At 40.4% G+C, this 27,777-nt stretch overlaps 1 protein-coding gene across 5 annotated transcripts in view; it reads right to left on the bottom strand.

Annotated features, from left to right (window-relative positions):
- The window catches only part of LOC110153155 (reticulon-1-A-like), a 33,735-nt gene extending 6,213 nt beyond the window's left edge, over positions 1 to 27,522 (bottom strand). The window contains exons 1-3 of one of the 5 annotated variants that reach the window (XM_020917028.2): positions 26,599 to 27,522; positions 19,054 to 19,107; positions 315 to 522 (exon numbers count right to left, since the gene is read on the bottom strand). In XM_020917028.2, coding sequence (XP_020772687.2) covers positions 315 to 522; positions 19,054 to 19,107; positions 26,599 to 27,304 — 968 coding nt within the window. In that variant the 5' untranslated portion in view covers positions 27,305 to 27,522. Of the gene's footprint in view, positions 1 to 314; positions 523 to 3,974; positions 4,114 to 8,127; positions 8,286 to 19,053; positions 19,108 to 21,273; positions 21,347 to 26,598 lie in introns of those variants that run through there. The other 4 variants (XM_055162431.1, XM_055162430.1, XM_055162432.1 and 1 more) reach the window with 4 other exon arrangements.
- Between the last annotated feature and the right edge of the window lie 255 nt (positions 27,523 to 27,777).

Raw genomic sequence — 27,777 nt, 5'->3', positions numbered from 1 at the left:
TCCAGTTTTTTTTGGTTTAAATCATCCAAATAATTCCAGTGAAAATGTATGTAGTTTAAAAACACAGTGGAACACTTCCTGTATTACCACACGACATCGCAAGGTGGAGCAGGGTGGTTTCCGTTTGAGAGAAGAACTCAGCCTAAATATGCAGGGTTTGCGTGCTAAACGTGTGAATGGAAAAAACAAAACTCTGGGTATGTTTTTGATCAGGAAACATAACATAGATGAGAAAATAGCATAATATGGGCCCCTACTTCCGCTCTTATTTGCTTTGGGAGCTTGTCTGAGTATTCCAATGTGTTGTGACTCACTTGAATGGGTGTCCCTCATCGGACTTCTGGATGGCCTGCAGGATGCCCTTGTATATCCTGAAGCAGATGGTGACGGAGAGGAGAGCCAGGCCGATGTAGGAGCACACGCTGACGATGCTGCACATGGTGAGGGAGAGCAGCAGGAGCAGGATGGCCCCAAACACTGCCCCCGTGCTCTTAACATCACGCCAATAGAGGAGATCCACCACTGAGGAGAGCAGAGATGGCACAGATTAGACGTAAGGGAATAAGGGGGGCTTTAAAAATATACACTACCAGTCAAAAGTTTGAACACACCCACTTTTTTCTTTGCTACATAATTCCATATATCTTCATATATTTCATGTCTTCTGTATGTATTTAAAATGTAGAAAAGTAGTAAAAATGTGTAAAAGGTGTGTCTAAACTTTTGACTGGTACAAAATGATTATAAATGTCATGTTGAAATCAGAAATCATGATTATTTTGTGATTTTGAGGTTGATTTAAGGTAGAGTACCACCCACCAACCCCACCAAGACTTTAATCTGAGCTGTTATTTCACACAATCTGACCATAAAGAGCTGACTTTGTTGGAACCAGTGGTACAGAGATGATTTAGAGGGACTTGTTGTTTAACTGTACACAAACAACATTACAGTCACAAGCTGGATAAGATTAGCCAACAGTTTTTTCCAATTAGTCATTCTCACTAAAACTCATAAGACTGCGTTTGCTAATGCGTACATTGCGTCACCATGGTAACTGCTAAACACTCCTCCATAGATGTCTGCAGTAGCCCCCAGCGCAACGTCACCACAAACTATCAATATACCAAAGAAAATGTATACATTTCTTGTAGCTGACTTCCTGATAGCTGGGTGAGATCAGCCCAGAGGTCAGAGCACCACCGTGACTCAGCTCTGTCCAGACGACATCATCTGAGCCGGCACCCAGCAGACCCACTCATGATGGCATCACTGTGAGGTCATCATAGTTTTCTTCTAAACCCACAGAGGACAGAGGACAAGTCACTGAACAATCATTACATCTGCAAATCTACCCTGCCGGGTCTGGATAGACCAGTATCAAACTCAATGTATAATAATGTGTAATAAGATTCAACCAAAATGCTCTGTGCAGCACACTAGCTTGCTCACTGTGTCTTAAACAAATGCCAACTTTTATTGAAAGCATGAATCGGGGTAGGACAAGATACATTTTTTAAACTTCAGCATACTCCTTTTGAGCTGCAGAGATGGTCCAATCATATGTACAATGTACATGCACAAATACTTGTGTTTGTAATGTACCTTGCCCATGTTGCTCAAACAAATAAAAAAAAAAAAATAAAAAAAAACACAAAACCTGTAATAGACAACCAATTACAAATAAGTAAAGACTACTCAATTGTTTTATATGTAGATTACTGTCAGTGACGTTCCCCAAAACTCACTGTCCACTGCCTGGTCTTTAAATTCTCTAGTGACTTGTCACAAAAACCACATAGATAAAATCAGACAGGGAGTAGTGACACTAACAGTGAGCTGGTGAGTGCTGTGCAGATAAAATAAACTGCATACAAGTCTACATAGGCTGCGTTTACGTGACATCAGCACATTGTAGAATCCTATAGTTTAAACTGAGCTGGAGGGCAGGTCAGAATCCTACAGTGGAATTAACTGTTTAACTATCATATTGCAGATTTGTTGACCCGGTTTATGGTTAAAAGAAAGAAAAATTGGCACAAAGTTCAACTTCTTCTCTGTCAGTACAGAGAAACAAAAGGGAAATGCATTTTTCACACTAGCTTCAGAAAGTGGCACCACTATTCAACCCCACAGACAGGACTGATTGTTGTCAGTTGAAAGGACTTTAAGCTATAAGATTAATATGTTTGTAGAGCCAATCCTGAACAAATAAGGTTCAATATTTATGGGAGATTTACTATTTTTTCAAGAAATACACAATTTACAGTTCTGAACTTTAATCTGAAATTATGTCATCAAATTCAAGAACGTGAACATAACCTATTCTGTAAAGAAATGACAAAAGACCATGATGATCATAGTGCCTCTAGATAAGAAACTGTGTCCACCAAGGCCCTGCACTGTTCCTGTGGTGCAGCCTGAAATAGTGACCGTTTTATTTTTAACTGAATGTGCCATTTAAAGGACTTTACACGTTTCATTCACTCAGGGATTCACACACGATTAGGCCTATTATTCTGAGGCAAAAATCAAGGTTAATTGCAACGCCCAGAGACAAAGTGAATGGGAGGAGCCGCAGTGTTCCCAACAGTGCGATTACGTACTGTGCCTGAGAGATCTGCCTCAAATGACACTTACAGCCCCTGTATGTTCTGACAGAGTAGAAACTAAATATGAGTCCTGTCCCCTGCTTGGCCTGGATAGCAGCAGATCTGGGTCATTTATAAAAATCTGATGACATTACCCAGCGCTGGCAACACAATGGTGCCCACATGAAACACCAGAGCCTCAGGTGGGTCCTCACATGCCCAGGGACAGTGAGCGCCTCAGGGGAAAGTGAAGGAGGCAGAGGGTGGCAGACAGCTGGAGGTCCCACACGGACCATACTTCGGTTTCACCAGAGAATTCCAGGCAGGTCAGTGGTTAATATTAGAAGTCCTGGGGTCTCCTACAATCTCACGCGCCATTGGAAACCTGCTCTTGTACAGTCAGTGAGACCAGGCCAGTCAGCCCGTTACATAAGGAGTTTATTCACACTATGCAAAGCACAATTTACCTATTCACCTGTTAACTGGACAGCTCCTTTATCACAGAAATGCATTTTAAAATGCACATGGAGACAAATTGTCAGTAAGACAAAGCATTATAATCATCAACCCATCAAGAGAGTTAAAATGTGTAAATTCAAATGGTTAAATCTGTCTATGCACAGTACTGGCTTTAAATGATGGCAGCTGCAGCATTAAAAGCATCCTCCATTAGCACTGGTAAGACAGGCTCTTGTCCAGTAAATAAAGTGCACAGAGAGCTGATCTCAAACGAGATGCCCACCTGATATATCAGATGTGTTGGTGGTTAAACAGGCATTAAACAGACAGACTAGTCCAGCCGCTCTGGGACAGGACAATGGTTTAATGTGGGCGTTGACTGTTCGCGCTCCATTATGTGACAGTAGCATGATGCTAAGTACATGTTAGCAGCTCGTCAGCAGCAGAGCAGCTGTGTGTGTGACAGAGCCTTTGTCTGCATGTACAGACCGCTGCGATGGAGGGCTGGACCACGGGCCAAATGTGGCCGCCAGGCTACATATGGTAGCAGGCGTGTTAGCATCGCGAAACCCGGCTAAAAATAGACCCAAATCACTGCTAGCTCTTGTAGCCGATCCCATTTCACTGTCAGCTATATTTTAATTCGCTACTTAATCCTCCCGCACTATCATGGTTTATGGGGGGGATGTGTAGCCCTACAGGCTGCACACACAAGCGGTCACCCCCGAGTCCATCTGAGCAGCGGGGCTAAACGTCAAACTGTCCGCCGTGACCTCCGTGCGGCCCGCTGCTGCTCCGGGCCTCCCCGCCCAGCACAGACACTCATGCAAATACTTCACCAAGTATTCAGACAAAGTAGCGGAATGCAAATGTGCCATGTAAAGAGGGTGATGATGGTGAACAAAAGATTATAGCTAGACTAACCCTGTTTGGCGTCCATCTTGAACCTCCGCTGAGCAGCAGCAGCTCCGCCTGGCTCCGGGAGAGAGGCAGAGAGACACCGGGCCACAATGGAGCCACAGCGGAGAGAGGGCGCATGCGCACGAATTACTCACACTTCTATAGAATTTGTTCTGAAAAACCACAAAGGTGATCTCTCCAGCTTTGAGCATTTTAGACGTGATGGTCATTTATAGACAAGGGCGAGGTCTTATAAGCTCCTGTCTAGTTATACTCACAGAAAACAATGTGTAGTGAGAACAACAACTTTTCTGATGTACAAGAATGCCCAAGTAAAACTATTACAACTTGTGCAAGGAGCCAAGGAACATGTTGCATAATCAGACTGTAAAAAAACTGGCAGAGAAATGCCCAGATAAAGAGAGTTCAGCTCGACAGTTAAACATGGATTTCATCAGACTCACAAATGAAGTACACTTAAACCCCACTACATGTTCAAACATTCCATTTCAGATTCTTTTTAAGGTTGCCAGTTTTAAAAAGAATGTATATGGCATTATGAGAAATAAAAGTTATTTGGACTTTCAACAATTTGTTTGAACAAGAATACACAAGAACCAAAAATAACCTGATGTGTCTTCACATTTTGTTACCAAGATAACACACAATAGCTAAAAAAGCTTCTGAGAAAAAAAAGCTCTAGTCTGTGTGCCATTATACACATATTCTGTAAGTGCTCAGGCAGCAAAAGTAGCAACAGCAGTCTGGCTAGTCACATGTATTGTACCTTATCCTATAAATAGTATTGTTGGCCATCAGATTGAAATCCCTCATGTATTATGATATTGCTTTGTCTGAAATGTTTCAGTCTGGCATTAAACCTTTTTATCATGGAGACCAAACCAGGCTACCAAATTACAGGTCAAGTCTGTGGAGAATCAGAATGCCTGTTATCTTGCTATTTTTGAGCAATAACACACCTATAATTGAATAAATGCAAGGTAGATCTGTTTAATGTCAAACTGTGGAACATTTGAAGCAAAGCAATGACATATCCATAGAAACAAGATGGTGATGGACCTCCAACCATAAAGTTACATAGTGTACCTTTAAGTGTAGGATTATAAAACAAGAGTTAATAAGTGTACAGGCTTTGTCCAGTTCTAAGGGCAGGATTACCCAGAGGCAGAGCTGTGATTTATAAGGCATTCAACTCCACCCAAAGAAAAACAGTGACATTAATAACAGGAACATTGTGATAGAAAAATGTACACACTGCACTTTCAGACTAATCATGTGTTGATGAGGTATTTGCTAAACTGCTGCTTCGATCGGTTTTAAAGGGAAACGTGTTGCTTCGTTATTGACATGTTCCAGTCTCCACCCAGAACAGCTCAGCACTCACCACGTCCAGAGAAGGAGACTGTACTGACTGACAGCTCAATATGACTTATGTCTCCCACTATACACACCTCGTATCCACTGTCAGCAGCTTGTTATGGGTCGGGGGTTATGCGTAATGCCCAATTTACTCACTATTTCCCACTATCACTTTAAAAAATGCACTTTAAGGCTGCAGCAGGCACTTTATATTTATGTATTTATTTTATCTTTGACTAAATGATGTTTGAGGTTTGTGTTTTAAATATGTTTTAATTTGTGCATGAATGCTGTGCACTCTGGGCTTCTCGCACCCCTATTTCCAGTGTGGTTTTTTTTTACTGCAAATGGCAAATAAACTGAACTGAGCAAAACTGAACTAACAACAGCTAATTCAGTAGTAGACGTCTCAATAGGGCTGCACCATATTGGAAAATTTTGTGATATGTCATGCACTTAAAACTTAAACTGCAATATTGATATTTTTTATTTGTTTCATTCATTTAAGATGAATATAAAATAATGATGTTACATTGTTATGCATCAATGTGAATAAAATGGAGCAGAAAGAAGTATAAACTGCCCCCTTTCATCAACTCAATCATTTTAGTTGTATTAAAAACAAAATACATGCTTTTATTTACAGAAAACTAGGACTAAAAATCAAGGCTAATTTTGGACTTTATAATAAAATAATTATTAAAACCAGCTTTATTTAAAAAAAAAAAAAAAAAAAGGTTAGCTGGAGAACCTTGGTGTTATTGCAACTCAATACAATCCATATATTGCAGTATCAATTATTGCAGTTAGTCAATTTCACGATATCGATACTAATGCAATATCGATACCTCTCTTTTGATTCAAGATTTTTTGTCATTGTCAAAGAAAAACAATAAAATGACCTTTAGAGCCTCAATCATTGCATAATTTTGATGTAAATTGCAGCACCAAAGCTCCAAATTGTGCAGCTCTACTTCTCAATATGCAGTTTATATTACAACATAAACAAACGTATCTATTTTTGATGCACAGAGTAAATAAAGTCTCTTAATGCTTAGTCACCATGCACTCGCGCTCCTTCTACACACTCACAAACAACACTGTGCACTGCATTCACTACACACTGCGAGTCATTTCAAGTCTGTCTTCATTACAGGCTCTATAAACGGTATTTCCCTACACAAACCACTCATCACAGCACAAAAGCTTCAGTGTTCTGACGCTAGGCAACAGAAGTAGTCCAGTATCTGATAATTAAGACAGCAGGACACATGACCATCACCAGGCCAAAACGATGAGTCTGAGGGTTGTTTGTTCCAATTGTGAAAGTGATCCAGCCATCTTTTCCAGTCATCTGTGCTAGATAATCAAGTAAACCTCTGTTATTGTTGTTTAATTCTAACGCATTACAAGCTCAAAAGGTCATTGTATAGCTGGCAACACCACATCTCAAACATGGATTTCATAACTCTAACCATAACGACAACTACTCGGTTTCGTCAATGCAATGTTTGTTCTAATTGTGAAGTTCTTAAACACAGTACAGGTGTTCAAGTGCTTGGCAGAATAAACCTTTACATAACTTACTTCATGCTGCATCTGATTAAAGGTCTTATATATGCAAAATTGACTCTTGTGAGCTTTAAGTCATGTTAGAATGCTGTGACCTCCTAAAAACATACCTGGAGTTGTGTTTTGCTTCATTCACACATGTTTGAGTAACCCTTTATTATTAGTCTGTCCACATCTCCAAAGCTCAAAATGCTGTTCCACCTTGTGATGTCATGAAGCTGAAGTTTTCAAGTTAACAGCTTCCTTTTACCTTTTGTTCAGTAGATTGACAATTCCAGTGCTTAAAATTATCCAAATGATTCTAGTGAAGGTGTAGGGGAGCACTTCCTGTATTAATATATGACATCACAAGGTGGAACGGAGGAGAACTCAGCCTAAATATGCAGGATTTGTGTGTGAAACAAAACACAACTCCAGGTATATCTGATGAAAAAACATGATAAAATAGATCAGAAAGTTGCATAATATGCTCCCTTTAAACTTCATATAACAAGCCAGAATCTTGTTAATGAGTTGAGGACAACCTGTGCCCAGAGTAGAGGCTCGTTGACCTGACCATCCTTGGCAATGGTAAACAAAATGCTGGCCCCGAGACCAAAACTCCTTTTCTTCCATCTCTCTGCTCCATTTGCATATCTGAGACTCGGTGACCAATGAGCACAGAGCCTGCTGACAGCACAGACAGCTCTGCTCTCAGATCCAGACTACCTTTGGCCACAGTGACTGACTACCCAAGTGTCCAAAGGTCCTTTTACCACCAAGCAGCCAGTGATTGCTGCATGTAACGTAACCACAAAAAGTGTATTGAAAAAGGAAAGTTCTAGCATGAGAAAAATGAGCTGCACCATTACTGAAAGCCAATTTAAAATCCAATATGTAACGTTTTGGTTGGGGGTCCCGTCAAGCTGCTTGTTTCTATGATATGTGATGTCATTGCTCTGTGTAGAATGTCACACAGTATGACATTAAGCAGCTCTTACATTACTCTTACATTCATTAAATTACAATGAAAAGCATTTGACAGACCCTCGACTAAAAAAGTTACACAATGCAATGAAAAACTAAACAATGGCACCTCACCTTTTTACAAACACCCCTTACATCACTATCTGCCAAATTAAGCATGCACAAATCTACAAATCTATTAAGTTATTCTAAAAAAATAATAATAATAAAAAACATAACGCCCAAACTCCAGACCAAACAAAATAAGATGAAGCTATACCCTGCTCCTTCCAGCACTTTGCAGCCACCTCCTTCTTCTCCACAGAATTGTTCTCCATGCCGTCAGATTAGCAGGTTAACATTCCAGAGAGACAGTGACCGGCAGAGGCACTGAACGCAAATGTGACTGTGTGTTTGTAGTCGGCCCCGGGAGGAAGAGGAGGAGGAAGAGGAGGAGAAGAAGGAGGGGAGAGTGAGCCAGGCTTCCTCTGCAGCGCGCAAATACACTGCTGTCAGCTGACTGTCTGCTGCCAGGGCTCTGACGCAGCAACTATAAAAGGCCTGGCTCTGGTCCTCCGCTTTGGCTCTCGCTCGCCCCGCGCCTTCCCTTTTCACCTTCATTTCTTACGCCGTCTTACTGAACATTAGCTTTGTCATCCTCTGCTGCACTGCTCACAAAGCTGGCGTAGGAAACATGTGTACCGAGCAGCCAGGGATTGCAGCATGTAACACAAGCACAAAAAGTCTATTGAAAAAGGAAAGTTTTAGCATGAGAAAAATGAGCTGCAGCAATAATAAAAGCCTATTTAAAATCCATTATTTAACATTTTGGTTTGGGGGTCCGTCGCCTGCTTGTTTCTATGGATATGTCATTGCTCTGCCTGGAATGTTCCACAGTATGACGACTACCTTACATAAAAAGCTCTACCTTGCATTTACTGCTGGGTTTCAGATGGCATCACAGTAGTCTTCAGGCCAATATTATTAATACAGATGGAGAGCAACTAATAATATTGTTAAAATGCAAAATTATGTTGTAATACAGTGAGTTCTTGGGTTTAGTCAGTAATTGAAAATACCAGGTTCAATATTTGTGAATTTTCCTTTTAGATATTTCATAGAAAGTACAATGTAATCAATAGGGAAATCTGGCTCTAGAATGAAGACATCATCTCATTTTAGAATCTGAAAACTCCCAAATAAATTACAAGTAGTTTTATAGCTCAAAAATAGCTAAAAAAATATGCATTATGACTGTGGGTAGAGGTGCCTCTCCACAGACCTGACTTGTAACTTAGTCTGGTTTGGTCTCCATGAAAATAGAAAGGTTTATTGCCATACTGTGAGACATTAGAAGTATACGTGTATGAATTCTGAGTTTAATCTACCTTTTTATATCTACATTAGTAAATACAACATTTCTTTTCAGTTTAAAACGTTTCTTCACCTCTTGTTGCAGTTGAGGTCACATATATGGTCACATCATAATAGTTTTGATACTTTTTGCCACGCCCCTTTAGTCATTTAAAGACGTGACCTGCATTTTGGTTCTCACTCACCCTGCTCCTTCCCTTTCCCCTTTATTTCTTACACTGTCTACTGCACATTAGCTTTGTCATCCTCCACCTGCACTGCTCACACTGTTGGCGTAGCGATGAGACATAAGGAAATGCATCCTTTGACTGTCCTTAGTTTTTAAGTTGCACAATGTAACTTTTTGGTTGTCACCTGCTTGTTTCTATGGATATGTCATTATTCTGCCTGGAATGTTCCACAGTATGACATTAAACAGCTCTACCTTAAGTTTATTTGATTTACAGCTGGTTTTACTGCTCAAAAATGCATAGAAAAACAGGCACTCTCTCTCTGCAGATCTGACCTGTAACTTGGTCTGGTTTAGTCTCCATGAAGATAGAAAGGTTTAACACCATACTGTGGAACATTCCAGACAAAGCAATAACATCTCCATAGAGCAAAGCAACTGACGAACCCTCCACCAGAAGAGTTACACAATGCACCTTTAATTCCACAAAAAGTCTCTGTCTGAAGTCTCTATAAAACAACATTATACTAAGAGAAGTACTGTACGATCAAGTTGAGATTTTTACATTTCTAACCATAAAAAAAGAAATTCAAATTATTATTATTTTTTTTTATTTATTTTTACTATATTGTATATTTTGTAGAAGTTGAAGTCCACATGACTTAACGGCTATTTACTACTTACTGCAAAAATCCTCACTGTAATCGGCTTACAGATTGCCTTTCTACAAAGTGACTACAAGGATTGTTAGAGCTATTAAATGTTAAATTAGTTACTGGAGCACTTAAAATACAAAACTAAACTAACTAAACCAATTAAGAAAAGAAAAAAATTAAATAAAATTAAAATATTGCAACAGGCAGAAATTTCACTTTGTAGTAGTTATAGGATCATTCCACCAGAGGGCACCATCTTCATTTAGAAACCTGAATCCACTGCCACACCACAGCCTAATGAAGGGCTATAAAGGTCTTATGTACAAAGGTAATGTTTAAACTACTGTTACAAGTTGTATCATAAACTCTTGGCCGAAGGAACAGACACTCAGATTTCATTTGACAAACAAACCTGCACAGATTAAACTGGCAAAACTGGTTTAAACGTATGAAGTCATGTGTAACTTCCACATTGCATCATCTGTTGGTCAAGTTAACTGTAGCAGTATGTGTACATAGGGCTGTGCAGGCAATCACATTTTAATAGAGATTGAGTCATTCTAAATTATACGCTTGGTCCTATTTATAATCGAAAAGTCTACAGCCAATCCTATCAGTAAAAGCATGTGGTTTGGGGCATAAACTTCACAAAGAAGGGGACTAATTGAGTGTGACCTCATCCATAGCATTTGGCTCCACACAAATGAAGCTGAGCAGAGTTCCATATTAGGAATAGGAATTTACATACAGACAAAATAGTGAAAAACACCAGGATCATGTAGAGTCGGTTAGTATGGACATTTTAAGACCAAAATGACGAGCCCGACAACAGCGGTTATGGAGAGAGGTGGGGACAATTGGAGCTCACTTCCTATTTGGATTGCGACAGCTTCCGGGTTAGCCATGTCCATTTACAGTCGATGGTTTCGTGCAGTGTTTAGACTTTGGGGGGAACAAAGTCTGTAGAGCTGTAGTCCTTTTATTACATCTGGATTATAAAGATTTCTATGGGACAACAGCATAAAATAAAGGGTATGGAGTGAGCTAGCTGAAAATTTGGGAGTGAATCATGAGTTTAATCTAATAGGTGAAATAGTTGTGCAGTTTGGGTCAGATCATAATAGTTTAGATTTTTTTGCCACACCCCTTTTAGTCATGTATGTGACATGTCCTGCCATTGACCAAGAATTTCAACTGCAGTCCTAGAAATATGACCATTTTCTGGGTTAAATTATTCAAAGCCTGTATTGTTAATGTTCAGGAAGTTCAGATTTGTTAAGATTAAATACATTTTATAATTTTTAATCAATTTTTGTTTTCAATTTTGAAATTTCACAGAATGAAAACAAAAAGATAAAAAACAAGACAAAACAAAATAAATAAAACACCCACAACCCACTCCACACTTATCGCACACACAAACCACATTTTCACCAATTCTATGTATTTTTGTCAGCCCTAGTATAGAGTATTAAGACCAAAACAGTGTCAAAATGCCTGTCATACTCGGTCTTGGGAACAGTCGTCTAAACAATGAGGTAGTTACATAAAAGCAGAAGTCCAAAGTTTGTCTCCAAGGAGGGGCAGAGAAAATGACCCTTCACCTGTTTCTGAATATTTGTCTTTTCCGGAGACATGATGTAATGTGATTGGCACAGAGCAGTGGGTACATAAAAGCAAACATGGCCTATCTGGATTCTGGACAGTGAGAAAGTTCACTTCAATCATTTACCTTCAGAACGTTGCAAAATAGAGTGCATATGACAGGTTAGACTGCAAATCTCTAAAACAGTCAACATAATTATACTTAAAGCCGCAGTATGTAACCTTTTAGTCAAATAAAACACTTTTTGCATCTCCACAAACCTGACTCTTATTTGGCCCGGAGGAGAGCCCCCTCCATGGAAAAGTTGTTATTTGGCTGTAATCTTTCACAGTATAAAATAAAAATATGTTTTCCATGGAAATATAAAGTTAGACACTGTACCTTTAAGAATCTTACATAGTATTTGTCTTTTTTTTTTTTTTTTTTTATAATTTCACTTCCTAGTTGAACATGGGCAGCAGGTAAAATATAAGTAAGGAGGAAATCATAATGTTAACAAGGGTCAAAGTTGTAACGTACACAATAGTTCTGCTGTAAAAATATGATAAATATTGACCACAGGTACTATCCAACCAAACCAAGTTATAATTAGAAAAACATAAAAACCTTTCATGTGCACTTTAAATCTATTGAGTCATCCTGATGTTATGTTTGTATTCTAAGTGATCTGTTAACTCAGCACAGCCTGGAGTCAGCTGTCAGAGCTGTAGCGTTGCATTCTGAGCTGTATAATGAAGAAAAGAAAAGGGAAGCGCTGGGTCTTTTCTGGGTCGGAGAAGCCTTTGTGGGCCTGCCAGTGTCGCAATGCAGGGAGTAGGAGCTTTTAATTAACAAGAGATCCCCCAGCGCACACGCATTTACAGCTCCGGAGTGAGTCCTACTGCTCCACTTTAACTGTACATGCGTATATCTGTGCATGTCCAGGCACAGACTGAGTGTGCATTTCTCTGACTGATCAATAACAAGTTAATCTGAGCTAATGGCACTTAAGGCGGACTAATTTCTGAGGTGAAAAAAGAAACTCGCAAAAGAAATGTATATGACATCAGTAGCTGCCTGCACCAAAAAGAGTAGCCTCGGGTGCATAAAAAGAGTAGAATGACTTAATACTGGGCGTGGTCGGAGATTTCATATGAAAGAAGAAGCAAGAATTTCTTAAAGGGTCCACGTTATGCTGTTTCTGATCCATGTTCATCCTGATCTGATGTTGTTTTCTCATCACAAACATACCTGGAGTTTTGTTTTGTTTCATTCTCACATGTTTTAACAACAAACCCTGCATATTTAGGCTGAGTTCTTCTCTCAAACAGAAAACACGCTGTTCCACCTTGTGATGTCATGTGGTAATACAGAAAGTGCTTCATTGTGTTTTTGAACTCAATATGCTTTCACTAGAATATTCTGAGTACCGTATTTTACGGACTATAAGTCACACTTTTTTTTCATGGTTTGGGCAGTCCTGCGACTTACACTTCGGTGCGACTTATTTATTAAAAATTTCAGACTGACAGCCACGAGAGGGCGCTCTAGGCTTGTGTGTCAGTATCTGCTGCTACTATTACTCCTGTACCACTGTCACCGTCTACTGCGCATGCCTCCTGTATAAAAAGCTGCTGTCCTGCTGCAAATAGTGAAATATGCAGACGAAAACGGTAATCGAGCAGCAGAAAGAAAGTTTAGAGCGAGAGAGAAACTTCTGGGGACTGACAGAAAGCGTGGATGGAGAACACAGCTTCACGGGAACTGGGCTGGTATGCCATAAAACTTTCCTGGAAGTCATTGGATGAATCGAAAAAGCCTGAACTTCAATGACAACTGAAACCATCCTGTTGGGATTCAGAAAGGCTGGAATAAGTTTAACTGGAACTGATGCCGAGTCTGACAACAGCTACACAGAAGAGGAAGCGGCGCTCCGTTTACATCATGGATCTATGGTTTACCTCCGGAGGTCGCGCAGAAGTGACACAGAGGATGAAGAATTCAATGGATTTTGTGATTTGGAGTGAGATTGTGAGTTTGGTAAACTTATGTTATGTTATTTATGCTATAGTTATCTAAAGAACTGTTAATATGTTACGTTAACATATTAATGCCTGTTCAGCCTGTTGTTCTCTGTTCTGTTGTTATTACTAGAACTTGCCTTTCAAGATGAAATGTCAGTTCCTGGTCTCTGGTTTTATAAAATACATTTCCCCAAAAAGTGCAACTTATATATGTTTTTTCATCTTCATTACGCATTTTTTGGCTGGTGCGACTTATTATTTGGCTGGAGCAATTTATAGTCCGGAAAATACGGTAATTTCAGCTCTGGAATTGCCAATCTCCACTGAACCAAAAGGTAAAAGGAGCTGTTGACTTCAAAAACTACCACTACCAAATGATATCAGAAGGTAGAGCAGAGCATTTTGAGCTTTGGAGATGTGGACAGACTAATAATAAAGTATTACTCAGACAAGTGTGAATGAAAACAAAACACAACACAACTGCGGGTATGTTTTTGAGGAAGTAACACCATTATAACACGGCTTAAAGCTCACAAGCCTCAATTTTCAAATACTACTACTTCAATATTACTTAGCTGATGAAAGGGTTACATGCAGTTTTTCATTTAAAGGGGTCAGAGTACAAAAGGACAACGTGTACTGCCGAGAGGTTTGAGTTTCTATTCAGGAAGTAGCAGAATGCCCCATAGACACGTAGTACAGTTTGTATGCGCTTGCAGTAACATGTAGGGTGGGAGCTGGGGTCTGTCAGAAGCGATTGAATTTCACATTGGTATCTCAGGTTATTTCGAGTCCTTACAGCAGCTAAAACCAGACCTGGAGGTAATTCAACACAGGAGGAAAAATGCATAGTGGGCAACCAGAATTGACAATTTACATACCTATTTGAGTGAGTCTAGATTTCTGATGACAACAGACACATTTTATTTATTTTCGAGTGATAAATTATTAGCTGAATTTGCAAGTAGGCCTGTCATGATGACAAATTTTGAAGTACAACACATTGCTGAAGTAAACACCTAGATATTCTTTTTTGCAGTGTAAGTTCAAATGACGTAAAGGTGCATTGTGTAACTTTTCTGGTAACTTTTCTCCGTGGAGATGTCATTGCTCGGCCTGGAATGTTCCACAGTATGGCATTAAACCTTTCTATAGTCATGGAGACCAAACCAGACAAAGTTACAGGTCAAATATGTGGAGAGGCAAAACAGTCGGAATGCCAGTTTTTCTACGTATTTTGAGCTATAAAACCACTTGTAATTGCATCAATGTAAGGTAGAGCTGTTTAATGTCATACTGTGGAACATTCCAGGCCGAGCAATGACATATCCATAGAAACAAGCAGGTGATGCACCCCTAACCAAAAAGTTACATAGTGCACATTTTACTTTGAGTAGATTCAACTTAATAAGTAAAATTATCTACCAATAGAATTAGTGTTTAACTTAAAATGAGAATCCAGTGTTGCTTGAATTAAGTGTAAAAAGTCTGGTTCCATGAGTAGATAATTTTACTTGTCAAGTGAAAATTACTTAAATTATGATAACTCTTTATTTCAAGTCATCTTAACTTGGCTAGATTTGAGTTTTTGCAGTGTATAGACGATAAGCGACAATACTGAAACCAGTATATAGCACTGACACAAAAACTCAAAAGCAGACTTAAACCACAAAAACCCTAGCCCTAGCCGCAAAAGCTATTCTAAAAATGAAGGAATTTAGTACATAATTTGCATAAGAAGTTATTAATTGAACCTTTTGTGACTTAAATCTTATCATATAGCCAAAAAATAAATAAAATAAATTCCCTGTAGTGCAAATAAAATGTACACACAATACATACTGACCATTAAAAAAAAAAAAAAATTGCTCCAAGTCAGTATAGTATCTATCATGACAGGCCTACTTGCAATTGTACTTACCACAGGACAAAAAAGAAAACAATAAAACAGTAGAAAAGGCATAAAATAGGATTGAGAGGGTTATGTTAATGATGCAAAATGCAAAAGAATAAATGAAGCACAAAACAACTTATAATGCCACAAAATGCAAGAGTTGATGTCAAAAGAAAATGCAGGACGATGCAAGGCGGAGGAAGGTAGACGTAGGGGTAAAGAGATGGGGTCTATGAAATATAAAGTAACATCTGCTGGTTCTTTTGACTGGGGAATAACTGAGGAGAACGAAAATGTAATGGACGAAAAGATGACGATGAGCATGGAAGTGCCAGGAGCAACTGAAGAGGGTGTGGGGAAATGGTCCATGCCTGAAGAAACTTTTTTTTTACCTGTTTTTATGTTCACGTTTGGCATCTTAAACAGACTCTTCTTAGCAGTTGTTCCTTCTGTCTTTTGCACTGGGGAGTGGGTGACGGGAGCTTTGGGTGGGGGTTGCTGTATGTCAAGCTTCTCCAGTTCGGCCTTGCTCTTCTGGGGGGAGGACTGGGTCAGGAGGAGGTAAGAGCTCTGACTTGAAACCTCGTCGTCCATCAGGAGGGATGGGGTTACCTTGGTTGGAGGTGGAGCAGAAACAAGAGTCTCCTCCTTCCTCCCAAATGTTAGATCATCATCCATGGGGATTTCTGGTGCTTTCGAGGAGGCAAACTTGGAAGTGTCGAGTGCTTCCAGAAACTCATCGATCACGCCCCTGGGTGGTCTTTCAATGAATTCAAACTCCTCTGAAGAAACCTCATGCTCCGAGACCTCTTCCGCCACTTCAGGCTCCTCCATTTTTACATCTTGCTTATCAGTTTCCACCTGAAAACTAGCTGGATTTTTAGCCATGGCTTCCAGGACAGGGGAGAGAGAATCTGCAGTTGGAGACTCAGAATCTGAATCCTCACCGGTATGTTTTTTGCTCTTCAAATCGAGTGGTTCCAAGTTGTCTGGTTTTTTGGGAGAATCGAAGCCTGCGAACCAGTCCTTCTGTTCGATCTTCACTGGTTCCTCATCTTTGCCTTTTGTAGGTGTGGTTTCTTCTGCCTCTTTCACAAGGTCAAAAGCCCCAAATGCATTGTCATCCACCAGTTTAGCATGCTCGGCTGCTTTGACCTCCATCTCCTCAGCCATCTCCTTCAGCAGGGACACTTTGCCTTCAAAAGCAAAGGGATTGCTGGAGAGGTTGATTGGAGGGTTGGGGGACTCCATCATCTTGCGTTCAAGGATGGGACTCTGGTCTTCAGGGGTGCCCTCAGAAGATCCAGAGTCCATTTTGTCGGGGTTAAGTGGAGAAGACTTCAGAATGTCTGGCAGAGAGCGAGGTTGGACAGCATCACCCTCTATCTTCTCCTCCTTCTCATCCTTCAAATCTGAGAGGTCCTTCATGCCTGATGAGAACGGACTCATCGACTGCATGAAGGAGTCAGAGGCCTTCTTTCCAGTGTCAAACTTTTCCTCCTCGTCAAGAAAAGATGGAGGGCTGTCAGTGCTCTCACCCGTCAGCCCATACTGGACCAGATCTGGAGTAGGACTTTCTGACATTTTGGTGGTTCTGCTTTCGGACTTGGACTCGCCAAAATGGGAGTAGCCACTGTCAGCCAGTGGTGAAAAACCATCAAAAGGATTATTATTCTTCTTCATCTCATACATCAAGTCGTCATCTTCATCTGAGTTGTTTCCTTGAAGGTCAGACTCGTACTTGGAGCCAATTGGAGCGGTTTCTTTTGAGAATGGATCCATGGAGATTTTGGAGTTGTCTTGAGATGTTAGGAAATGTGTATCCCAGTGCTCTGTTGGGTTAGAGGAAGTAAGGTCAGACTCAGGAAGCATCATCTGAGGGGTCACAGGGGAGGGACCAGTGGAGGACCTGTCTGAGCTAGCCATCTTCTCCTCTGGTGAGAAGGAAACGCCACTGTCTTCACACGGATTATGAGTTGGATCTTTTCCTAGACTCAGGTAAGGCCCAGCTAACGGATCTAGCAGGTCGCTCTTATTCTGACTATGCCCGTGTCCGGGAGAACCCTCTTCACCCTCCCAAGGCATGTTCTTGGAATGAGCAGTGGGGGGTTCAGTGGAGAAGGAGCCCAAAGGTGCAGCAGATCCAGAAGTTGGGGGTTGGTTGGGACTCTCCGTCAGAGATAGCTCCTCCAGAGAGTCGGGGGAGTGGAGAGGGGACAGAGGAGAGATGGGAGCAGGGGAGTCACCCTTCTGCCCAAGTGCTTGAGTAGAGAGGGAGGAGGGAGAATGCAATACAGCACATATCAAATACATACATTCCTTACAGTGCACACCACACCTGGGTATAGCAGTTCATTTAACAATTCTACTAAAAACAGACAAATTCTAAAACTAGTTGCATGAATACAGTGATCTAAACTAATGAAAAGTGTCATGAATATTAGTATCATGTGAATCACTTGTAAAGCTGGCTATACTTATTCACTTATGTAATTATCTGTACCACATTTGAACATAAAACACACAATTAAACAGCTCTGAAACTTAAAATGTGAATTGCACAACTTTTTTGATGAAGGGTCTGTCACTTTCTTGTCTCCATGTAGATGTTATTGCTCTGTCTAGAATGTTCCACAGTAGAGACAACTATAGGATTCATTCCAGGTCAGATCTATGGAGATGCAACCCTATTCACAGAGAGAATGATTGTATTTTTGAGCAAGAGATAAATGCTAGATAAATGTGTTTAACGTCATATCCTGGAATATTCAATCCAATAAAATCTCCATGGAGACAAGTAGGTGATGGACCCTCCATCAAAAAAGTTGCGCAATGGACCTTAAAAATGAAGTAGTACAATAGGAATTTTTAGTGTTGTAGTTAACCAAGTGCATTATTCTTAGTAGAATGAAGTGCGTTGATTTTCTATAACTGCCAAAAAAGTGTTTTTTGTGTTTTGAAAGAGAATAAACATGGCCAGCCAAGCAAGATCACCCAATTTGGACTTAATTACAGACACAGGACTAAAAAAAAAGTCCCAGTCTTCATAGAATTATTTTTCTAATAAATCCAGCATACCCCTTTTATTCTAGAAGTCCATCCTTATGGACACAGGCTAAAATATTCTACCCCAGGTTTGGCGCCAACAAACCATGCTTTAGTGTGTTAACATTTTTAGTGAGTTAAGATAATGATTCTGCTCAGGGACTTGAAATGATGTCTTTTATGAGTAGAATCATTATAGTTCTAAAATGCCTGTGTTAGTGGCTCTACTCTACAAAAGTGAAGCAAAGTACAGCATGTAAACACAAGCATGGTACTAGTGCTGTATGCAGTTAGATTTATATTATTAACAGGCAAATGGACAGAACTACAGTCGACAAACACAGTATCACAACTATAACATGCACTGTGCTATTATTTAAAAACACAAACAATTAATGAGAAGTGAAGAGTATAAAAGACTGAATGCATGAAGAGAAAGATCAAGCAAAGCGGACTTGCCTGTGGGGAATTGCATCAGAGGCTGAAGCTGAGCTTTAGGAGGAGAAGGAACATCTGTGGAGGAGAAGAGACAGCAGCAAAGAGGGAAGTCAGTTTGAAAAAGGCAGAACCAGAATCACAGCTTCAATGACAGACAACAGGTCAGAAGGTATAAAATCAAGTTGTCCCGCTCACATGCAGTCTAGAAAGAAATGTTATAACTATACCCAACTATGGCATTTTTATTACAGTTTTGTTCATCGTCTGTTGATGCGATTATAGAAGTGCTAATACAGGATAGTTCCCTTTCAAAGTGGATTTTCTGTTTGACTTTTTGATTTAAAATGTCCCATATTGCAATTGAAAATTTACTCTAGTGAGCTTTAAGCCATGTTAGAATGTTGTGACCTCCTCAAACATACCTGGAGTTGTGTTTTGTTTCATTCACACATATGAGTAATCTTTTAGTCTGTTTACATCTCCAAAGCTCAAAACGCTCTGTTCCACCTTGTGATGTCATGTAGTGGTAGTTTTCAAGTTAACAGCGGCCTTTTATGTTTAATTCAGTAGAGTTTAACAAATCCAGGGCTGCAGTGATCCAAGTGATTTTAGTGAAGAAGTACGGAGTTTAAAAACACAGTGGAGCACTTCCTGCAATCCCACATGACATCACAAAATGGCACAGAATGTTTTCCATTTGAGAGAAGAACTCACACTCCCCCACTCACCTAAATACGCAGGGTTTGTGTTTTAAACATATGAATGAAACAAAACAACTTCCGTTCTGTTTTTGATGAGGAAAATATGGGCCATTGAACTTTAGCAGTACTCTCCTCTTTGAGTATACAGCATGTTTCAAATTATTTTGATCACTGTTAATATTACAGCTTACAAATTACTTCAGAATCTATATACTGGCTGTTTAGAAATATATTTAAATCCAATATTGACAGACTGACGGTACATTAACAGTTGTTTTGAAGTAGTGTATGTGATGTAGTAAATGTGATGAAAGAGTTGCTTTCAGCCAGGTAACTCTGGTATGTGAACATGAGGTACAAGCTGAGCATTTTATTTAAAGACAGGTGAGGCTGGAACACACTATGTGTCAGTGACAGGGCAGACCACATACTTCAATAGGGGCAGACAGAACTCAAGAGCCAGACTGTGATTAATGAAGAAATATGCAGCTCTTTGCAAGACATGTGAGTTAAAGGGCCCATATTACACTATCACAAACATATCTGGAGTTGTGTTTTGTTTCACTCACATACATTTAACACACAAAACAAAATTTAGGCTTGAGTTCTTCTCTCAAACTGAAATCACTCTTGCCCCTTGCACCCTTGCGATGTCATGTGGTGGTAAAGGAAGTGCTCCACTGAGTTTTGAAACTTCATACACCATCACTAAGATAATTTGGAAAATCAGTTTTAGAATTGCTAATCTTTACTGAACTAAAGGTGAAAAGTAGCTGTTAACTTGCAAACTACCACTACATGATATCATAGAGGATTGTGGACTTTGGAGATGTAGACAAGCAAATAATAAAAGGTTACTCAAACAAAAACAGGTCTGTCAAAAAGGTCTGTTTTTGAGGAGGTAACAACATTCTAACATGGCTTAAAGCTCACAAGAGTCAATTTTGCGTATAATGAGATCTTTAAGTGAGACACATTCTCTTGGCTCTGGCTGCTGTTACACAACACAGCTTGAATACACAAATGTACAGATGAACACATTGTACCCAAAGACACTTTCCACCCATTCTACAAACACAAGAAAAAGGACCTGTGGAAGAACTAGTTGTTAATAGCTTTTATCAGTTTACTGCAAGCTAGTAAAAAACATACAAACATCACAGCCTTTCCAGAAAAATATTACATCTTCAGAAGTCAAATGCACCACTATAAGAGGCGTGGTCAGACCTGAAAACTGTACCTCGCAAAAATGCTGAGGTAGAATGAAAAGCAGTCTTCACAGATAGTACAGTAGCAATTTATGCCAAATTTTCTTATGGCAAGGTGATGAAATTAATTGGAGTATGCATTTGTGAATCTACAATTTACAGTTCATTCTTAATCTTACATTTGATCATAAGAAAATGTGATTCAAACGGGGGCACAAAAACACTGAGAAGCAATGAATCAGCTACAGATCAACGTTTCTGATTCGATTTTCAGTAGGTCGACAATTTGATTTTGATTTGATCTGGATGGGATCTTGGCATTTTGTGGTTACCTCTGGGGTCAAGGTTTAGTTTCCAGCGCTGGAGCAGACCTAAACCAATAAGACACATTAGCCATCTGAAATGCTTACACTTATTGAATTAGGACACTCTTGTTCAGTGTTAGGTACCTCACTCTGCCTGGTGCGAGCTATAAAGACAAGCACTGCTCTTCTGCTTATAGCCTAGCTCCTCTGCTTATAGACCTGTTCCTCTGCTGAGGCAAAGACAGCTCAAACCCTTGATCCTGAAGCTCAGTCTACATGTGCCCTATCCATGTCCCCCACGGGCTAAAAGTATCTCGAGACTCTCAACAACTTGACCATGATATATGACTTTTGGTTAATCGCTCACCTGCTGGCTTCAAACTCCTCTTGTAAAAAAGAGAAGGGACTGGTCTCACTATAGGCCTGCCTCGATAATAACTACTAGTATATTGACTTAACGAGCACTAAATGAAAACTGGGACTATATATTTTTGGGTTCAATATTTATTACTTGTATTCTTTCTTTGTGCGGCTGGGAAAATTTTGGTTATTTTTGGCTATACAATAAGATTTAAAAGGTGCATTGTGTAACTTTTCTGTTGGAGGGTACGTCAAATGCTTTTGTTAATGTTATTGCTTTGTTTAAAATGTTTCAGAGTATGTAAACCTTTCTGACTTCATTGAGAACAAACCAGACCAAGTTACAGGTCAGATCAGTGGAGGGGCGACACCACTCACAGTCAGAGTGCTAGTTTTTCTATATTTTTGAGCTATAAAACCACCTATAATTTAATAAATATAAGGTAGAGGTGTTTAATTTCATACTGTGGAACATTCCAGGCAAAGCATTGTATCCATAGAAACAGAAGATGATGGACCCCCATGCACCTTTAAGCTGTAAAAGGTAAAATCAGTAACTTCAGTACTCAGTTCAGTTCACTTCAGTTTATATCTGTAATGAGTCATAGAAGTTGCAGTTCATGATTTTTTTTTTTTTTTACAATATTTTTTCATTTAGAATATTTTTTGAGTTATAAATCTGCTCTTGGGTTGTGGTGTGGCATAAATTAGTTTCAATATTATAGTTCATCATCTACATTAAGGTGCATTGTGTAACTTTTCTGGTGGACAGTCTGTCAAATACTTTTCTTGGGGAGGTTATTACTTTGTCTGGAATGTTTCACAGTATGGTATTTCACCTTTCTATCTCTTCAGGGCCATAAAACCACCTGTAATTAAATAAATGAAGGTCAGAGCTGTTTGATGTCATACTGTAGAACATTTGAAGCAGATCAATGACATACTCATAGAAACAAGCAGATGATGGACCCTCCAGCAGAAAACTTACATAATGCACCTTTAACTTTAGTAATATATCACACTTCGGAATTTGTTATCATGACAGGCCTACTGACAAGAGTTAGAAGACATTAAGCATAGCCCCAAAGCAACAGTTCAGCTACTTTCGAACAACTGCTTAGTATGCTCACTGGGGCTGGGGCTAGGAGGCTACTTGTGCATAATTTATACTTCCCCTAAAGAAAGAAGACTGTCAGTGCACTTTGGCTATGGGGGAGCTGCAGATATCAGTCTGTAAATGGGACCAATCAGATAAAATAAAGCCTGTTACACTATCCAGTATCCAAATCTCTCGGTACGATATTTACTCGATATTGTGTGGAGGCTTACAAAACTGTGATTATGGTACTTTTTCCTTTTAAAATGCCATGATAAGCCTTTGGTACTGCTATTATACAAAGAATTAAGATTTAAAAGTGCTTAATAACTGTTATTTCTAAATGTAGTCTGCACTGAAATAGCAAAGGATCATGGTCTATGTAGTTCCCTCTCTTTTTGTTTTAGCTATTAATGCACCACAACAATGAGTTTAAGGAAAGAGACTTGTAGTTTGATATATTGTGATGGCCCACGATATTATTGTGCGACTTTTTTTTAAATATCACGGTATTTTGGTTACATCACTACCCATTAGGGCAGTGCAATTAATGGAAGTTTACTCAAATTGTGTTCAATCATTTGCATCATTTACAAGCAGTGCTTTACATTGTTGTTTTATGCATACACATTTAATTAAAATCGTTAGTTATTTATTTGTAGCAAGAAGTATATAATTTAATTTGAGAACTGATCAACACAAGGGAAGGAAATCGCCCTATGACTCATGGTTCCTGAACGCATCAGATGTTACAACATAGAGAAGCATTAAACACATTTTTTTCTTCTTCCTACTCCTTTTTGGGCAAACATTGTGTTGTTGTTTTTGCTTCTATTGTTATGGTTGCACTAATCTCAGCATGGATAATAATATGTTCCAATATAAAAGAATGTAAAATGCTTACTTGCCCAAAATAAATACATAAATAATATTTGAACCATACTATGCACACATGGAGGATAGTTTATAAGACCCTGGGCTCTAACAGACTGGGCGAAACCGCAATGTAAACACACTATGAACAGCCTGTGCACCATTCAAACACTTGGCTCTGAATGCTCCGTGCTCGTCTGTGTAGAGGAGGTGAGCTCTGCAGATTTGCATGACAGCCTCATCTTTTCTTTTTTAGAAATTCGACAACTGTGAGGTGGGCTGGCTCTGCTGTTGGAAGCTTTTAACCCCACACACGCGCGCTCTCCTCCAGGATACCACAGCACAACACAGGGCAAAACAATAACAATGGCGGAGTGGTTAAGCTTCGGTGAGTGCGTCTGACATCACTGTTGTTCCCATAATCCACCTGACCACATCACAAGTGCGCTATAAACACGTCCTGACGGATGTAGGTGACCCGAAAGTAGATGTAGGCCAGCGGTGAGGGCAGGGTTAGGTTATTAGGAATGCTGTCAGTTAGTTTAAGGAACGGGACCAACACTGGATGACGGTGAAAAAAAGTGTGATTTAGGGGTGCATTGTGTAACTTTTCTCATGAAAGGTGTGTCAAATGCTTTTCTCCATGGACATGTTTCACAGTATGGTATTGAACCTTCATGGAGACCAAACCAGAGCAAGTTACAGGTCAGATCTGAGGAGAGACAGCCCCACTCACAATCAAAGCGCCTGATTTTCTAGGTATTTTTGAACTATAAAACCACTTTAATTTAATTTAATAAATATAAGGTAGAGCTGTTTAAATGAACGTGCTTTGGGGGTTGATGACAAGAAACTAAGAAACCGGTGTTGTTCAGTTGATAAACATTTGAACTAAGGATGCACTGATCCTGCTTTTCACTTCCAATACGGATTTCGATACTTTAGCTTTAATTAGCCAGTGCAGAGACCGAAAAGAGCATTTATTTCCTTTAAATAAAACTAAAATAAGACAATAGTGATCCAAATGTAATGTGTAACTATTGTTTATCTCAAGCATTACAAAACAACTTTATATAAACAAAAGATTATCAAATATTATGAGACTTTCTACACCAACTATGATGAGTAAATAGCTTTATTACATAGAGTTATATGTCCTACCAAGATATCAGCTGAATCGCTATTTAGAAGCATATATCTGATCCTGCAGGTTTTTCAGTATTCATACAGATATCAGATACCAGTATTGGATCAGTGCATCCCTATTTTTAACAAAGGGGTAAAAAGAGGTTGGGTCATACAATAATAGATGACTGAACAATTATTAAAAACACGCTCAACATAAATCTTGTTGGAATAAATACATGAAACGCAAATTTTTAACAACTACCAGAATACTTTTGAAATGATGACTTCAAATGTCAACCTTAGCCAATTCACTGACCAAATAAAGTACCCTTTGATAACAGCTTTCCTAGCAAACTACACAATAATAAAGCCTAACCTTTGTCACCAGTGCATTCACCCGTATCGTGTTACTTCTGTGATATGAACGCTAGCTCATCCTGCTCATATGATCCTGCTTCACCAGGGGCCTTGCCAAGCAGCCCCACCCTGCCTCTCCTCTCCCTGAAGGAGTGCACTAGGCCTGTTTACTCGGGATTTAACACGTATTAGAACAATATAAATCTCCCAAACCGCCTCTCATCTTTAAACCAGTCTAGACATGAGAAAAATGTCACTTGATCAGAGCCAAATTTGTCATGACAACGCAAAGAAATCCGTATCCGTGCTCGCAGGCCTGCCTCTCCTCGCTCGGATTGTGGCCGGATTTGGGATGCTGATTCGGGTGGGGGCGTGGGGGGGGTGTGAGGCTGCTGGGACAGTGCTGTAACGGGGAAATATGTCGCCACTTGTTCGGTAATGTTGTGGAAAGACTCGGGAGGCGACAGGGAGTGGACCCGGCGCGGATTCCTTTGTTGTGACTAATCTCTGGGTTACGGCTTTGGCACACAGAGCCAGCTAGCGGCCCATGGTTCAATTATCGGACACAGTAATCTCTCTTCTCTTCCCAAGTGCATTGCCTTCACTGTCCATTCCCCGTGGACTCATTCGTAAAGTGCTTCTAGATTGTCAAGGCGTTTTATTTTCAGCTGCTCAGCCATTCCAATGAGACAGCAGTGGCAGACGCGTAAATTACGGTGGAACTACTGCATAATAAACCATAACAGCATATTCACATCTGTATATTTCGAGCATACATTAAGCCTGATGTAGATGTTTTAACCTGATCATGTCTTTAATGTTACTAGAAAGGTTAAAACTCCCCACGTCCGACAATGGAACCAGGCTACCGACTCCCGTTAGCAGCGGGCACAGCGGGCAGATGCACAGAGCAGATGGGCGCTGTTACCTCAGTCTGATAGAATTTTCTATCAATAACATTGAGATGCAGGAGTACGGTATGGAAAATGTGCAAATAAACTCAAATATACACTAAAACAACCAGCAGCCGTGTATAAAATCAGCAAAATTGTAATGATGCAAAATTGGAATATGTCTAAACAGGTGGGCCGCATCACAACACAACGCAGAAATAACGAAGAAATGCACGGTTTAATCTATTATCAAACCACGTGAAACATGCGCATTAGATATTCTTTTAGATTTATAATCAAGTTAATCCCATTCAAAGTGCGGTTAATGTGTCAAACAGCCGGTTGGTGTCGTGGTAACAGACTCATTAGCATCACTGAGCTAGCGCGGCCCTGCAAAATGCGCATAAACTCAAGCACGCAAGTCTAATAAATAAAGGTGACAGCGATGCATGAGTTTGGATAACGGTTTTAGGTTAAATAAATTTAGTTTTTTGTTTAGATCTGTCAGTAGAAGTTATCAGGAATGATAAAGAAACCGCAATAAATACCTAGAATAGAAATACGAACGCGCGTAAATAAGGTCTAAATTGTAAACATGGACTAAAATCCAATAAAAAATGTGCTAAGATATGATAAGAAACTCACAAGATGCTGGAGCCGGTGGTTCCTCTGTCACTGCAGGCTGAGCTGCTGCCTCTACGGGGGCTGGGGCTTCTTTGTGGGGTTCAGCCACAGGGAGGGCGTCGCTCACTGGGGCAGGGGCAGGCTCTGGCTCTGGCTCTGGCTGCGGCTCTGGCTCCGGGGCAGGCTCCGGTACAGTCGTCGTAATCTCCGGTTCGGCAATAGGTGCGACCACTACAGGCTCCTCGACAACAGGCGGAACCTCCGGGACAATGGAGGGGGTTGTGGAGTCTGGGAGCGCCGCCTCTACCACCGGTGCGGGCTCTGGCTCTGGCACTACCACGGGTTCGGGCTCTGGCACAACCACCGGTTCTGGTACCACCGGCTCTGGCTCGGGGGCTGCCACCGGTTCAGGCTCACTTATTGTGGTTTCTACAACAGGTGCCGGCTCCGGGACAATGATCTCCGGCTCAGGCTCTTTCACGGGGGCTGGTTCTTCTAACGTTACCGGATGTTCCTCTAAAGTTTCTGTGACCTCATGTGGCGCACTGTCTTCAGCTATGTGTCTTTCTAAAGCGTCCCGAGCACCACCGACCAGGTCCACAATATCCTCCACGCTGAAGTGATCGGCTTTGGGCTGCTCCAGTTCTGGCTCGGGTTCGTAGTGGTGCACCACATCGTTCAGTAAAGAAGTAGTAGTTGAAGTAACTTGCTCCTCACTGTCTGCCATTTTAGCGTCTTAAGAAACCTTTTTCTAAAGCGAAAAAATAAAGTTTTGTCTCCACTTAGTCCCCCGTCCACAACCCCGTCTCACACGTCCACAGGGAACGACTAGAAAGCGGCGACCCCCTCCGAGTAACCCGCTTTAGACACCGGACAAAGTTGGACAAGTGCGCCACAGAGACAGACCCGAGGCTCAGATGGCCACGGTGAATTTGAGAAAGAGATGTGGGGAACTTCACTGACCAATTAGCCACGGGTGAACTTTTGAAGGACGTGACCCTGGACCAATGAGTGCGCAGACATAAGCTCTAACCCCGCCCCACCTGGATGTATGCGTAACGGGACACCTCCTCCGTGAAAGCCCCTGCTGGAGTTTAGGAGGAGCAGAAAGTTGAGTCCTTTTCTGACATAAGTGAGGCTCCAACAGGGCACTTATTACATAACAACTTATTCCTGCTACTCTAGGCTATGGAAACAGAT

The sequence above is a fragment of the Boleophthalmus pectinirostris genome, unplaced genomic scaffold, assembly GCF_026225935.1.
Source record: "Boleophthalmus pectinirostris isolate CB_2022bp ecotype Guang Dong unplaced genomic scaffold, ASM2622593v1 HiC_scaffold_5, whole genome shotgun sequence".
Classification (NCBI taxonomy): Eukaryota; Metazoa; Chordata; class Actinopteri; order Gobiiformes; family Gobiidae; genus Boleophthalmus; species Boleophthalmus pectinirostris.
Note: the sequence above shows the minus strand (reverse complement) of the source record. Positions and strands in the feature narration are given on the sequence as shown.